This window comes from Pseudorca crassidens, chromosome 2 (assembly GCF_039906515.1).
Source record: "Pseudorca crassidens isolate mPseCra1 chromosome 2, mPseCra1.hap1, whole genome shotgun sequence".
NCBI classification, from domain to species: Eukaryota; Metazoa; Chordata; class Mammalia; order Artiodactyla; family Delphinidae; genus Pseudorca; species Pseudorca crassidens.
In genome coordinates, this window is record NC_090297.1 from 57254132 (window position 1) to 57270272 (window position 16141).

General features: G+C 35.4%; 1 protein-coding gene across 1 annotated transcript; it reads right to left on the minus strand.

Moving 5' to 3' along the window:
- Positions 1-9268: 9268 nt before the first annotated feature.
- Positions 9269-11865, minus strand: INSL5 (insulin like 5). Its single transcript, XM_067712740.1, has 2 exons — positions 11638-11865; positions 9269-9641 (listed from the first exon to the last, which is right to left on the minus strand). Exons 1-2 carry the CDS (start codon positions 11810-11812, stop codon positions 9409-9411), a joined length of 408 nt encoding a protein of 135 aa, XP_067568841.1. The 5' UTR covers positions 11813-11865; the 3' UTR covers positions 9269-9408.
- Between the last annotated feature and the right edge of the window lie 4276 nt (positions 11866-16141).

The window sequence follows — 16141 nt, forward strand, 5'->3', positions numbered from 1 at the left end:
TTTCTTCCAGGTTGTCTATTTTATTTGCATAAAGTTGCTTCTACTAGTCTCTTAGGATGCTTTGTATTTCTGCGGTGTCTGTTGTAACTTCTCCTTTTTCATTTCTAATTTTATTGATTTGAGTCCTCTCCCTCTTTTTCTTGATGAGTCTGGCTAATTGTTTATCAATTGTGTTTATCTTCTCAAAGAACCAGCTTTTAGTTTTATTGATCTTTACTATTGTTTTCTTTGTTTCTATTTCATTTATTTCAGTTCTGATCTGTATGATTTCTTTCCTTCTGCTAACTTTGGGTTTTGTTTGTTCTTCTTTCTCTAGTTCCTTTAGGTGTAACATTAGATTGTTTATTTGAGATGTTTCTTGTTTCTTGAGGTAGGCTTGTATAGCTATAAACTTCCCTCTTAGAACTGCTTTTGCTGCAGCCCATAGGTTATGGATCATTGTGTTTTCATTGTCATTTGGCTCTAGGTATTTTTTTATTTTCTCTTTGAATTCTTCAGTGATGTCTTGGTTATTTAGTAACGTATTGTTTAGCCTCCATGTGTTTGTGTTTTTTATATTTTTTTCCCAGTAATTGATTTCTAATCTCATAGCATTTTGGTCAGAAAAGATGCTTCATACGATTTCAGTTTTCTTAAATTTACTGAGGCTTGATTTGTGACCCAAGATGTGATCTATTCTGGAGAATGTTCCATGAGCACATGAGAAGAAAGTGTATTCTGTTGTTTTTGGATGGAATGTCCTATAAATATCAATTAAATCTATCTGGTCTATTGTGTCATTTAAAGCTTCTGTTTCCAGATCTTTTTCGATCCACCTCCTAGGGTAATGGAAATAAAAACAAAAATAAACAAATGGGACCTAATGAAACTTCAAAGCTTTTGCACTGCAAAGGAAATCATAAAAAAGACGAAAAGAGAACCCTCAGAATGGGAGAAAATATTTGCAAGTGAATCAGTGAACAAAGGATTAATCTCCAGATTTTTATAAACACCTCATGCAGCTCAATATTAAAAAAACAAACAACCCAATCCAAAAATGGGCAGAAGACCTAAATAGACATTTCTCCAAAGGAGACATACAGATGGCCAAGAAGCACATGAAAAGCTGCTCAACATCACTAATTATTAGAGAAATGCAAATCAAAACTACAATGAGGTATCACCTCACACCAGTTAGAATGGGCAGCATAAGAAAATCTACAGACAACAAATGCTGGAGAAGGTGTGGAGAAAAGGGAACTCTCTTTCACTGTTGATGGGAATGTAAATTGATACAACCACTATGGAGAACATTATGGAGGTTCCTTAAAAAACTAAAAATAGAATTACCATATGATCCAGCAATCCCACTACTGAGCATATACCCAGAGAAAACCATATTTCAAAAAGACACATGCTCCCCAATGTTCATTGCAGCACTATTTACAATAGCCAGGTCATGGAAGCAACCTAAATGCCCACTGACAGACAAATGGATAAAGAAGATGTTACTCAGCCATAAAAAGCAATGAGGGATTCCCTGGTGGTGCAGTGGTTAAGAATCTGCCTGCCAATGCAGGGGACACAGGCTCGAGCCCTGGTCCGGGAAGATCCCACATGCTGTGGAGCAACTATGTCTGTGTGCCACAACTACAGAGCCTGCGCTCTAGAGCCCGTGAGCCACAACTACTGAAGTGCACGAGCCACAACTACTGAAGCCTGTGCGCCTAGAGCCTGTTCTGTGAAACAAGAGAAGCCACTGCAATGAGAAGCCCGTGCACTGTAACGAAATGTAGCCCCTGCTCACCTCAACTAGAGAAAGCCCACACACAGCAACGAAGACCCAACACAGCCATAAATAAATAAATAAATAAATCTTAAAAAAAAGGAATGAAATTGGGTCATTTGTTGAGACGTGGATGGATCTAGATACTGTCATACAGAGTAAAGTAAGTCAGAAAGAGAAAAACAAATATTGTATGTTAACGCATATATGTGGAACCTAGAAAAATGGTACAGATGAATCGGTTTGCAGGGCAGAAACTGAGACACAGATGTAGAGAACTAACGTATGGACACCAAGAGGGGAAAGCAGTGGTGGGGTGTTGGTGGTGGTGTGATGAATTGGGCGATTGTAACTGACATGTATACACCGATGTGTATAAAATTGATGACTAATAAGAACCTGCTGTATAAAAAAATAAATAAAATAAAATTCGAAAACAAAACAAAACATAAAAAACAAAAGAGTAACAGAATAAAAACACCCTTCTCCCCCCAACCATCAGCAAGCATGATTAAGGGGCAAATAGAACATAAATATATAATATTAAAAAATATATAAGATTATTTTATTCATTCAACCAAAATATACTTACTGATTAGAAACTATGTAACAGGAAGAAGGAGAAAATAGTGGTAAGCAGTAGTTCTTGCACTGAAATATGAATAAATGCTGATAATACGATCGGAATTTATGTGTTAAAGATAAGTTCTTGAAACCAAGGACACACTATAAAGGAAAGCCTTGTGGTTGCTGTCATGCAAATTTGAAAATCTAGAAGAAATTCTGAGCAATGAATAACTATCTAAATTAACCCTCAAAATGATAGAAATCTGAAAAGATCAGTAACTACAAAGTAGACTAGAAAAGTAATGATTTACCGTATAAAAAGTACCTCCCAGCAAAAAGATAAGAAGATATTATGAAGAATTTATTTAGGTGAAATGGACAAATTCCTTGAAAAACACAATCATTAAATTTGTTCAGGAAAAATTGTAAAACTCTTGAGATTTCTACATCTGTAAAATAAATTGTATCTGAAATTTTAAATCTTTCTACGAAGAAAATGCCAAGCCTTAATGACTTCAGTAGTGAAATCTCCAACATTTAAAGAAGAAATAATACCAATCTTAAACATTCAGAGATTAGAAAAGGAAGGAAGGAAGGAAGGAAGGGATTGTCCCAGCTCATTTTATAGAGCTAACTTAACCCTGATATCGAAATCACTTAAGATATTACAGAAAATTATAAGAAAAATACAAGTTTATTAATGAAAATATATGCAAAAATATTAAGCAAAATTATAGCAAATAAAATCCAGTGATATGTCAAAAACAATAACAAATTATTAATAACTGAATTTGTTCCAGGAATTCACGGCTATAAAAATAGGCAAAAATTCACTTTAAAGTTATGCACTTTATTGTATATGTATATTATATTTCAGCAAATCTTTTTAAAGTCACTAGGCAAAAGATACTATCATAGCATTTTTCTTCCAAATTTCTAAAGAACAGATAATGTTTTCACTTTATGAAGCTATATTAATCTTCATTGACAAACATAGAGATCAGTTTTACTTATGAACACAGATTAAAAATTTTAAAGAAAATATTAACAAATTTAGTCCTTCTGAGTATTGAAAAACTATTACACTAAAAACTAATAAATCATGATCAAATAGAGTTATTCTGAGAAAACAGAGATTTCAACATAAGTAGAGCTAGCAATATAATTCTTCAATTTAACAAAAGAGAAAAAATATTATATATTGAAGTTAAATAGATATTTGATAAAATTTAGAAGCCATTTATAACAAAATAAGTTCATAAGCAATAGGTAATAAAACTCTTTAGATAATCAACAATATTATTTATATTCGTACATATACATATATGCATCTATAATATAAAGACTTATTTATTCATTATTTTATTTATTTATATTTTGAATAGCAAATATTATATTGAGTACTGGAATGCAGAAACCATTTTTCTGTTAAAATTAGGAAGATGAAAGAGATATCTACCATCATCATCATCATTAAGAATTCTTGCTGCAGTCACTTTCCCAGTGAGACCTTCCCTAGTTATTCTGTCTGAAATTCAATCCTCACCCCCACTCCAAGCCTTCCTGCTCCCTTTTCATAGTTTCTCCTTAGCGTCCATCATTATCTAACATTTCTCTTGCTTATGTCTGCCTTCCATAAGAATATACACTTAGTCTGTTTTATTCATGGTTGTATCCTTAGCACCCACAACAACGCCTGCACATTACCCTCTCAATATATAATTTCAGAGTAATGAGTCATGTAATAAGACAAGAATATGAAGCAATCAGTTTAAATATTGAAAGAGACAAAATTACCTTTTTATTAGTAGATGATAATATTGTACACCTAGAAAACCCAAGATAGACTTGGGTAGATAGCCATTAAATTTAATAAAATAACTGGAGGAGGTGGCTGGAGATGAGTATACAAAAAATCAAGATTTTTCTTTGTATCACAGCATGCATTTAGAAATGAACATGGGGGAAATGTCTCATTCACAGGGGCAAATAAAAATGGTAAATAAAAGGGTAATATACAATGGAATATTACTCAGCCATAAAAAGAAATGAAATTGAGTTATTTGCAGTGAGATGGATGGACCTAGAATCTGTCATACAGAGTGAAGTAAGTCAGAAAGAGAAAAAAAAATACCATATGCTAACACATATATATGGAATCTAAAAAAAAAAAAATGGTTCTGAAGAACCTAGGGACAGGACAGGAATAAAGATGCAGACATAGAGAATGGACTTGAGGACACGGGGAGGGGGAAGGGTAAGCTCGGATGAAGTGAGAGAGTGGCATGGACATATATACACTACCAAATGTAAAATAGATAGCTAGTGGGGAGCAGCCGCATAGCACTGGGAGATCAGTTTGGTGCTTTGTGACCACATAGAGGGGTGGGATAGGGAGGGTGGGAGCGAGACGCAAGAGGGAGGAGGTATGGGGATATATATATATATATATATGTATAGCTGATTCACTTTGTTATAAAGCAGAAACTAACACACCATTGTAAAGCAATTGTACTCCAATAAAGATGTTTAAGAAAAAAATGAAAGAAAAAAGGTAACAAAATTAGAAGGTAGTATAAAAAGACACAGACCTATATAGTTAAAATTATAAAAAGTTATTAAAAGAAATAAAATACTGTATTATTATAGTAATATATTTTAGATAAGAATTCTTAATATCATAGAATATAAATGTTTTCTACATGAGTATAACTGTAAAGCAATTCAAATTATAATTCCAATAAAATTTTTTTGGAAACTGGATTATAAAATCCACATAGAAGGATGTATGTCTCATAATATCCATGAAAAAATTTTAAACAATCTATAGTGATGGACAACTTTTCTTAAGAGATACTAAAATTTACCATAAAGTTACTGCAATCAAAATAGTATGGTGCTAACTGAGGATAAATAGAGCAAAGAGCAGAATAAAGGACCTACAATAGCTCCAAACATGTGAAACAACATATGACTAAAATGGCATGAAATTTCCATGGGAAAAGGCTGTTCCATGATTCAGGCAAAATGTTCTGTTCATTTGGAAGAAAATAAAAATTAAATACCTCATACTATACAAAAATAAATATAAGATGGATTAAATTTAAATGCAAAGGTTACAAAATTAAATTATTAGAATATAATTTAGTAGACTTTTTCACAACCTTACTCACAATAAGGGTGGTCTGCCTAAGCAAAAAAGGAAATCCAGAAACTATAAAGGAAAGACAGACATTGTATGCAATGACATTGTATGCAAAAGACATCCTAAATGAAATCAAGGCATACCAAAGATTTGGGGGGAAATATTTTACTAAGAAGGCAGTCAGAAAGTTAATATCCTTAATATTAAAAAGTCTTGAAAATTGATAAGAAAACTATTATAAATGAATAGAAATCGAAAAATGGGCAAAGAATATGAACAGACAAATTTACAGAAGAGGAAATTAAAATGTCCAATAAATACTAAAGGCAATCATAGTTGTAATAATGCAAATGCAACAAAATTATATTCAATGTTTCATCTATAAAAATTGCAAATTTTTGCAAGTGTAATAACATCATGGACTGGGGAGAACGTAGAGAAAGAGTCACTCATAAATTTCTAGTGAAAATATGAATTAATACAAACTTCTTAAATGGTATTCTCTTGGTATGTGTTTAAAATTATAATACCTATACTGGGATGTTATTGAAATATTTCCAAGATGTATTAAACAAAGCAATGAGTATGTGTAATTTCTTTTTGTGTAAAATGGGTTGATAGATTCAGTACATATTGTATTAGAGTGGGTTAACAACTGTAAAAAATAGAATCAAACATAAAAACGTCAAAGGTTATTGCTTGCTAAATTGAGGCAGAGGGAGGGAGACTTGATGGACTAGTCACATTTAATTAGCTAGAACTCAGTCATATGACCACATGAAACTGCAAAAGAGACTGAGAAATGTAGTCTATCTGTGCCCAAGAGGAAGAGGAGGTTTTAGTGAACAGCTAAAAGTCTCTGTTACAGATATAGATAGACAATGATAGGTAGATAGATAAGATAGGTAGGTAGATAGATAATGATATAGGGCAAGCTATCTATATCTACTATAGTTACTAAATCTGTAACTATACCACATATATTCAGTATAGACATAATTTTTTGTTTCTGGTAGAAATTACAAGAAACTCTGAATAAAGGTTATATTACTTCAGAATCAAATGGAAGAGAGTGAGACTTTTGTTGTATTTTATACTTCCCTGGACTGTTTACGTTTCCTAACCGTATACATATATTATCTTTTTTTCCCCAAAAAAGGAACTACAGGATTTAAGTAAAAAGACTAGGTCCCGGGCTTCCCTGGTGGCGCAGTGGTTGAGAGTCCGCCTGCCGAGTCAGGGGACACGGGTTCATGCCCCGGTCTGGGAATATCCCACATGCCGCGGAGCGGCTGGGCCCATGAGCCATGGCCGCTGAGCCTGCGCGTCCCGAGCCTGTGCTCCGCAACGAGAGAGGCCACAGCAGTGAGAGGCCCGCGTATCGCAAAAAAAAAAAAAAGACGAGGTCCCATCTTTCTTCTTTGTTTCTCTATGTACTTAAATTGAATAGATACATTTATAATAACTAATAAATATGTAACAAATAAAAAATAACTATTAAAAGTACACTGAAAAAAATACACATATTTTTCCCCCTAGCAACTTGGCAAGCTATCCCATTGAAATGAAAGTGTCAGTACATAAGGATATATAAACAAGGCTGTTTATTGCATCTTTGTCATGACAAATACAGCAACCTAAACATCTCTTGATGGAACCTCAAAAATTTGTGGCAAATATATAAGATATAAGAGCAATTCTCACACGTTTTGGTTTCATAATCCTTTCACACTCTTAAAAAGTATTAACAATGTCAAAGAGCTTTCATTTATGTGGGTTCAATTTATCAATATTTATCATATTAGAATTTTACTGAGAAATTTAAATGTTTAACTCATTTGAAAATAAAAATAAACTCATCACACATTAACACCAATAACATATTTTATTTAAAAATCTATATTTTCACAAAACAAAAAACATTTAGTGAGAAAAGTGGCACTGTTTTATATTTTTGCAAGTCTCTAATGACTGTCTTTATAAAATACAGCTTCTATCAGCTCCTACATTTTTAATCTGCTGCTGTGTGTTATGTTGGCTAATGTACGTGAAGAAAATTCAGCCAAACATAAACATTTAGTTGCAAAAGGGGAGAGTATTTTAATAGCATTTTCAGATCATTTTTATCAATATATTCTCTTTTGATATTATACCAAAACTCAACAAGTGACTGTTTATTAAAGGTTACTTGCAATGTAAAATCTGAAATGATACCAATGAATTTTTTGTAGTTAGATTAAAATCTTTATTTTGCACTTTGAGCAGATTTCGTAACCATTCATGATTTTGTAGTATCATGCATTGATCATTTGGAAAATATTGGTTCATTGAGTTATAGCAGATCTCCCAAATGTTGACACATGTCATATAATATCAAAAAATCAAATATCACCACTGATGCTCAGGGTGGTGGGTAAAAGTTTTCCCAAATTGCTTGTAAGCTTGAACTTTATCATCAGCAACCAATACTGTCAGTCGTTTTCCTTGAAGCCTACTTTGTTCATTTTCAAATCTTATTTCATTTCATTGCTAACACCCAAATCTGAATAAACACAGTTTTTCAGTCTTTATTTTTTCTTAAAAAATGGTGCTTCTTGGAAAAAGCAGCTACTTTTCAGTTCAAACTCAATCACAGAAGTGCTTTTCCTTGAGGAAACCATCATACTTCAGTCTGCAGCAAACATGCTTCACAGTCTTCCCATTTCACCCCTCAGAATATTGAAAGGGCATGTACTCAAGGGTTGAGATTTAATATCATTAATTTCTACTGCTTCTTCAAAAGACATTCTTCAGTGAAACTGATTTAAACAAACAGGGAATGTCTCCTAGTAAAGAGTAATTGACAACCAGTGCAGTTTGATGTGACTGCCTTGATTCATGCTAAGTAGCCTAAGTTTGGATCAGTGATACCACCTCCTCAGCTGTGTGACTTAGTAAACGTTTACTTAATTCTAGGGAGACTCAGTTTTTTATCTGCAAAGAACAATGCTTTGGCACAATTTACGTGCACAATGTGTAGACGATGAATTTCAAATACAGGCTGGAGTATTAATAGGCAGCTCCTCAGAGGAACAGAGTCTAACTATGTTAAAACCTACTGGGGAGTTGGCTGACAGAGTTAGAAATAAGAGCATAGTTTTGTGATATCTTACTTTATCTTTTCATCTGTGAAGACATCCAATTGTGGTACAATGGCTTGGCTATCTGCATTTTAGTTTCTCAACATCCAGGATGAGAATAGAATGTCCTTTTATCTCAGCAGTAGGAAGGCAAAACCAAGGCAGCCCAGACTATGAAAGGAGCTAAGATACCCAAACGTTTTCTGGATTTGGGCTGTTTATGGGCCCTCTTTGATACATATATGCACCCAACTATTCTCAAGTATAATGTTGAAGAGATGCATATTAGGAAACATTAATTGAGCACTCTAAGAACTCTTGAGAAAAGCACTTTGTTTAGATTCTTACACTTGACTGTGAATCGATGTTTAAATTTTCAGTAATAATATACAGCAACACAAAAGTTAAGAGTGGATTATTTCTAGATGATGAGGTAATAGTAGTTTTTTATTTTTTAAGGTTTTTTTTACTATCAACATTTTTGGTTTACTGTTTTAAAGTTCTTTAAAATTGTTTTAAAAACAGAAAAATCACAGTAAGCTTGCTTTATGGAATTTTTATTGTAATTTTGCACAGCATTTAAAATTTCAAAGGATTAGTTAAAATTTGGAAAGAACAGTGCATTCACCTTGGCAACAGGAGAAACTAGACCTCGTTGTGATTTTAGCCAACCATCTACAACATTTAGGAAAGAAGGATTGCCTACCCAAAAGACATTAGTTTAATGACACAATATGAGTATTGTTCTGGGAAGTAAAACACTGTGATTAAACGTGTGCTAAAACTCTGCCACCCTTGGGGATTTGTTTGTCCTAACAAGGAGCGCTCAAGTCAGACATGGAACAGACTTCGGTGCAGCACAACTTTTGCAAGTCTTGTCTTGACATCACCGAATACTTCTTTGACCTCCGAAGCCTTTCCGTGGGCAGCTGTTCACCCTGAAGACTTTCCTCCCCCAAGGAATCCGTCTTTGGAAGGTTTTGCACTGGGCTTTCCTCGGAAATCTCCTGTTCATTAGGCAGCTGGAAGCGGTTTCCTCTCTCAGCTATATGGAAGGGAAAAAACAATACTTCCTTAGAGAGCTCTGACAAAGGCAGCAACCAAGTTCTACTCTGGGGGAAATGCATTGGATTTCTGGAAGGAAATTGAATCTTGCAGTTGATTTTTTTTTTTAACGTTGGTCTGGGGTTTCAGAGAGATTAGATATTTTAGGGAGAACTCAGTCATATCCACCCTCCTCATTTACAGAAGAGGAAACGTGGGTGCAGAGAGGAGGAGTGACAGAACCAGTGTCACTTGGCCAGTTAGCAGCCAAGTCAGGGCTTGACTTCTGTTGCCGTGGCCACGGCAGAGTGTATTAGTTACATGCTATCAACGAAAACAGTCAAACAAAAAATAATCCTGTGTATGCTCTGCAAAGCTGATCAGTAAGGAAGGAAGTGGAGATTTAAACCTCTCTGTCTGAAAATTAAAAGTGGGCCCAACTGTTTTTATCAGTGTTGTTCCCAAAGTCCATGTATAAGCCTGTCTCACTTTAACTTCGTTCAAACTTACTTATCAGCACCTTAGCACACTGGCAAGCACCAGAAAAAATTTTGATGAATGAATGCTGATTGGTAAACCAGTAATGCATCAAATAAATAATGTATTGGAAAATATCTGAAAACCTGTGAAAGGTTAAATAAACAGTATTATGAAGTCAGTGGTGTCGAAAGAGATAGCCTTATACAGACATACACTCCATTGCCCCACATATTTTAAAGATATTCAAAATGTATTTTTTCTATTGCATTCTGATTTGCCAGAGATTGATAAAATATGGTCAATCTGGTAAATTATGTTTACTCCCTTGAGATTAAAAATGCTTATTGTTTATTAATATCTAGTAACTATGAACCTCTCATTATTAAAGTAAGAGTGGTAAGTTCATAATTTTTCAAGACATTAGTCCACCAAAATACAAAAACTCTGGGTCATTTTCCAAAATCTTTTTGTTTACCAGTCATTTTAAACCAAATTGAAACCTGTAAAGTTTTCATATCATATGTGTGGTTGCAACATTTATTCTGTAAACATGTTTTTCTTTTTTACTTTTATTATAAAACATAACAAACACAATTATTAAAATAGAATCTTAAATAAATTATACGTCACACTTTAATATAGGATTAGCAAGAGAAAAATGCCAACTTCTGAGTTACTTGAATTGGAAAATGAAGAAATATAGTGAAGTCACCCCCCTCTCTGTTTCTGAAACACATTAGGTTCACTCCCACCCTTAAAATTCTAAAATTCTGACAGTTCCTACTGCTAGAATTCCCATCCCACTCCCCATAACTCCCAAACCCTACACACCCTTAGGGCCTCTGTCAAATACCACCACCTCCATGGTAGTGTCATTTATTACAACACACTACCACCATCTTTTCCCCACCTGAGACGCAGTATAGAATAAGCAGGAGACCTCAGCTCTGAAGCCAGAAAGACCTGGTTTGCTTCCCAACCACCCTGCTTACTAGCTGGGTGAACAAATTTATCCTCAGTAAAATGGTAAATGGTGGTAATATTACTTACTTCAAAAGATCCTTATCGGAAGACTGAATGAAATGTTGCCCATGAAACTGCCTGGCATGTAATAAGTGCTCAATAAAAGTTAGATTCCTTCCTTCCATTCTTATTTAGCACCTGCCTGAATGCCAACTTATTATATTCTATAATTATCTGCATGTGAAAATCTTGCTGCTCCAACATGACCCTTGAAATCACATGCTTCTCTCTACCCACCCTCCCAGCACCTGCCATAGATGCTAAGCTCATCGAAGTAGTCGTGCAATCAAATCATTTCAAGCTGGGGACTAAAGAAAACAAGGTCCTTATTTTTTGAAAGGAAGCTCACCTCCTTCCCAAGCCAAAATGTTTATTTTGATAATTAATCCCCCAGATTGATACAGAAGTGGCTTAGCAGTAACTAGAGAAACAGTTATTAAAACAAGTCTTAAAAAAATAATAATAAATGAGGGAGTCATATGCGTTCATGTTACCTTGCTGACCTTGTGGGATCGACTCCAGGTGCTTTCTCCACCGGGAGCTGGCACAGATGTAAATGACAGTTCGTATGTACTCGAGCCCGCAGAGCTTCCTGGATTCTTCACTCTTCATTTCTGAGATGGCAAGCAGGAGAGAGAAGAGAAACAAAGTAAAAATGAAACCCCTCATTTTGCTGGGAATTTAATGAGAGTCTGATATAGTGAATATTGTCAAATCAAGTTTTGAAGTTGCCCTCACACTCTTGGCCAATTTATACGAAATTTCCTGACATTTTATTGGTCAATACGTCATTTTAACAATATTTGCTAAGCACATAGGTGACACCATGAAGTTTTAAAAATGAGCTTTTATGATTATTGCTAGTTATTCAGTCCCTTCTGAACATCATCACTTACTATTAGCCCCATACGTGAGACAATTAACAGGATGCTGTCTTGGAAGACATTGTGGAAAACACATGGACTTTGAAAGTAGACAAGTATGAGATTCAGTGTCAGCCCTACCCCTTACTGAGTGACACAGGACAAGTTTTAAACATTTTAAGCTTCGATAATCATATCTATAGAATGGGAAAACCTATCTCATAAGGGATTTGTAAGTATTGAAAGCACCATCTATTTCAAAGCATTGAGAATGCACACTTAAGAATGCAGGTTCTCTTTGGGAGATTGGGATTGACATATATACACCTATATGCATAAAATAGATAACTAATAAGAACATGCTGTATAAAAAATAAATAAAATTAAATTTTTTAGAAAAAGAATGCAGGTTCTCATGTTTTAGGCTTGAATCCTGGTTTCCCACTTATCAGCTCTAGAATCTTTATCAAGATATTTAACATTCCCAAGCATCCTTCACTGTAAAATTGTGCTGATAGTAACTACTTCCTAGAGCTAATGAGATAACGTGCATCTTGCTTGGCAAAATAAACAGTCAATAATTATTGACTGCCTTCTTCCCTTACCATCCGGACAAAGTAGAAAGATAACTTTCCTTTAGAATTCAGGAGAATTTCTCTGACTAGAATCTTCCTTGTTATCCTTCACACTATGACTTAGGTATGCCTTTATCAACATGTTTTTATAATAGAAAACTGAATTCATAATCTCAAATAGCTAAATAATGAAATTTCTCTTACAGTAAACCTTCTGAAAGCACTAGCTCTTGCAAAGCTTTTACCTAAACTGAAAATTCTAGAGTTTGAGATCTTAAAGAATTATTGTGTCGCTTTTTAGCAAACTGGACAAATAATTTTTTAGTTGATTTTGTTGAATCTTTGTGATATCTGGTTGAAAAAAATCACTTGAGCCTGTGGATCAATGTCATTTCACCCCTAATATTTGTGACATCACTGTTCTTCTGTAGGGAAGCTAGAAAACAGAACAAAATAATCTATGCTGTCATTGGACACATCTCTGACTCTGAAAAACAGACATATTATTTCAAAGAATTGATGCTTTCTTTTTCTCTCTGGCTGCAGATAATGGATTAAGGGGTACAAGGTTTGAGGCAGGGAAAACAGAGAAAGCCTTTTGCAATAATTTAGATGAGATATGACGGTGGCCTAAACTAAGATCATGGTAGAGAGGATGGGACAAATGGGTATTCAAACAATAGAAGGGCTTGGTACTGATTGGGCATCAGGGGCAATGGAGAGAGCAGCCAAAAGTGGTATTTAGGTTTCTGCCTTGCACAGCTGGGAGGTAGGGCGCCCATTTGCTAAGAAAGACACCAAAGGCTCAGGAATGGTTTTTGACATCAGACAGAGCTAACTTATCTTTTGATGGGTCAAAACTGTAGGTGAATCTGTGTCATTTATCAGCTCCAGAGGGACATCTGCATGACCAAGTCTAACATACTCACAACATCAGCAATTACTCAGCCATTTATTCCCAACTTCTTCCCTTCTTTGGAGACTTATATTGCCCACCTTGATAATGCCAGCTTTAACATAGCACTGCAGTAAAGCTGTCATCAGTGACTATGGGCCAGGTTAGGCTTCTGCAAAACCCAAGAGAGAAGCATTCAGCCAAGGAATGACCCTACCCTAGAGGTTAGATACACTCTGTTATCTCTGAACTCTGCCATCACCCTTACTTGATCTCCCAAGGCTCAAAATAGTCCCTTCTTCAGCCAGCTCTTAGGCCTCATCAGGACTCTTGTTAATTTGGGACGCAGGCGAGAGATCTGCGCAAGATCTGAGCTCAGCCTGTGACCAAATGGAGGCAAGCTAATCACCCATGTCAGTTATCCAGATGAAAAACCTATTGCCAGTAATGAAAGCCCCAGCTGCAGAGCTTCAAATTTAGGGGCTTTGTTTTCCCCATTTGTGAATTGAGAGAGTTGGATTGAATTACTTGAGAACTCTTTAAAAAAGAAAGAAAGAAAGAAAGAAAGAAAGAAACTCTTTTGAACTTGAAATTCTAAGTCTTGCTATAATTGGCTAATTCTGTTACTCCCCCCTCAAAAACTTTCAGTGGCTGGGCATTACCTGGAGAATAAAATCCAAACAGCCTGGTATTTAAGGCTCTCCACTCAGATGCCCAAATATTACTCTTTCCACACACTTCAAGGTCCAACCAGCAAGGATAACTAAAATGAAAATTAATCTTTCTATCTCTTGACCAACAACAGTTTGTTGCTTATACCTCTAACTGGAGCCCTAATCCTCTATGTTCGGAGGTTAATGCAACTTTTTCTCCTCATTTTGTCTGTAACTCAGGTTACTACCTGGATATCTTCTCCGAGGTTTAGTTTCCTCCTCTGTGAGGAGACAATAATCTGCATTTTATGTTGTCATGAAGATGGAATGAGTTAACACAAGTAAAACACAATATATGATGCTTATTATATACTCAATAAATTAACAATGTCATATGCAATAGATTAGAAAATGTAATTTTGGGTCACTACTCGCTACTATGAATGTCTTTTTTTTTTTTTTTTTTTTTTGCGGTACGCGGGCCTCTCACTGTTGTGGCCTCTCCCGTTGCGGAGCACAGGCTCCGGACATGCAGGCTCAGCGGCCATGGCTCACGGGCCCAGCCGCTCTGCGGCATGTGGGATGTTCCCGGACCGGGGCACGAACCCGTGTCCCCTGCATCGGCAGGTGGACTCTCAACCACTGCGCCACCAGGGAAGCCCTATTTTTATTATTTTTTTAACACAGAGTTAGTACTGCTCATCCTTGGCTAATACTCATACTAACTGCTTCTGGAGGGTGTTTTCATCAATGGCACCACCATTCACTCAGCTATTCTTGTGGGTCATTCACAGCTCCTCATGCTCACTCACTCTTCACTGACTGAATCCTCCTGTACACACACATCCATTAAATCACCAAGTCTCATCAGTTCTACCTTCTATTGATAAATTTCCCTGTATTCTACCCACTGCTCTCTATCACCTCTGCCATGATCACAACTTTCATTTAGATTACTGCAATGGCCTCTCGCTTGGCCCTATATCTTTCATCAATCCATTCTCCACACTGCTGCCAGAATGATCTTTCTAAAACATGTGATTATTACCCACTTTGAAGACTCTTCAATTGTTTCCTATTTTCCTCAAGAAAAAGCAAAATTCCCTTAACATGGCCTGTAAGAACTTTCGTGAGCTGGCCTCTATTTGCAAAGGTCTTAGATACCCTCAAACTTTAAATGGTCCACCTATACCAAACACCTCAGAGTTTTTTGAAAGGTTCATGTTCTCTCTCTCTCTCTAGGCCTTTACACATACTGTTGTCTTCACCTAAAGCTCCTTTTCCTCCCCTCTTTAAAACCAGTTAATTTCTATTCTACAATTATCTGTAGAACCAATATTGAAATACCATTTATCTAGATAATTTTGCATAGTTTTATGGATAAAATTTTCTTACCATTCATTTTAGTGATTTTTAAAATGCCCTATCATTAAGAATTAAATGAGCAGCTGAAAATGTTTTTATTAACAATCTCATAAACAGTAATATTTAAAGTTTCATTTTGTATGGACAGAGAAGCTATTTTCTTTTTATGCATTTGTTGTTATTTGGGGCTTTTAGAAATTGTTAAAACAATAAATAATCAAACTATGTGTAATTTAGAAAATTCACTAAAACTATTATCAGTAAGTTGTGATGTAAGATCCCTAAAGTGTCCCGGGATCCTTTGTTCTTCCTGGTATAATGGCATCATATCTTTTAAAAGCTGGCTTATCCAAAGAAATCACAGACATGGTGAGAGTACATTTTTTATGAGTTGCTCTGGATGCTACATAAATGTTTCATCAGTTTTTAAAAAAGCAGTGCTCATTTTAGAAGATTCATAACCATGTTTTTAGGTGTTCCGACTTAATGGGCATGTTCTGCTATTTAACCCAGGAATTAGTTTCATGTAAACTGTTAGCCTTTTAGTTTTATCACCAACTAGGTATGCCAACCTAAGCAAATGAAGGCTAATAGCCTAGTAAGTGTTCTACGGTTCTGAAGGCCTGAACAAACAAGACACGAAGCCC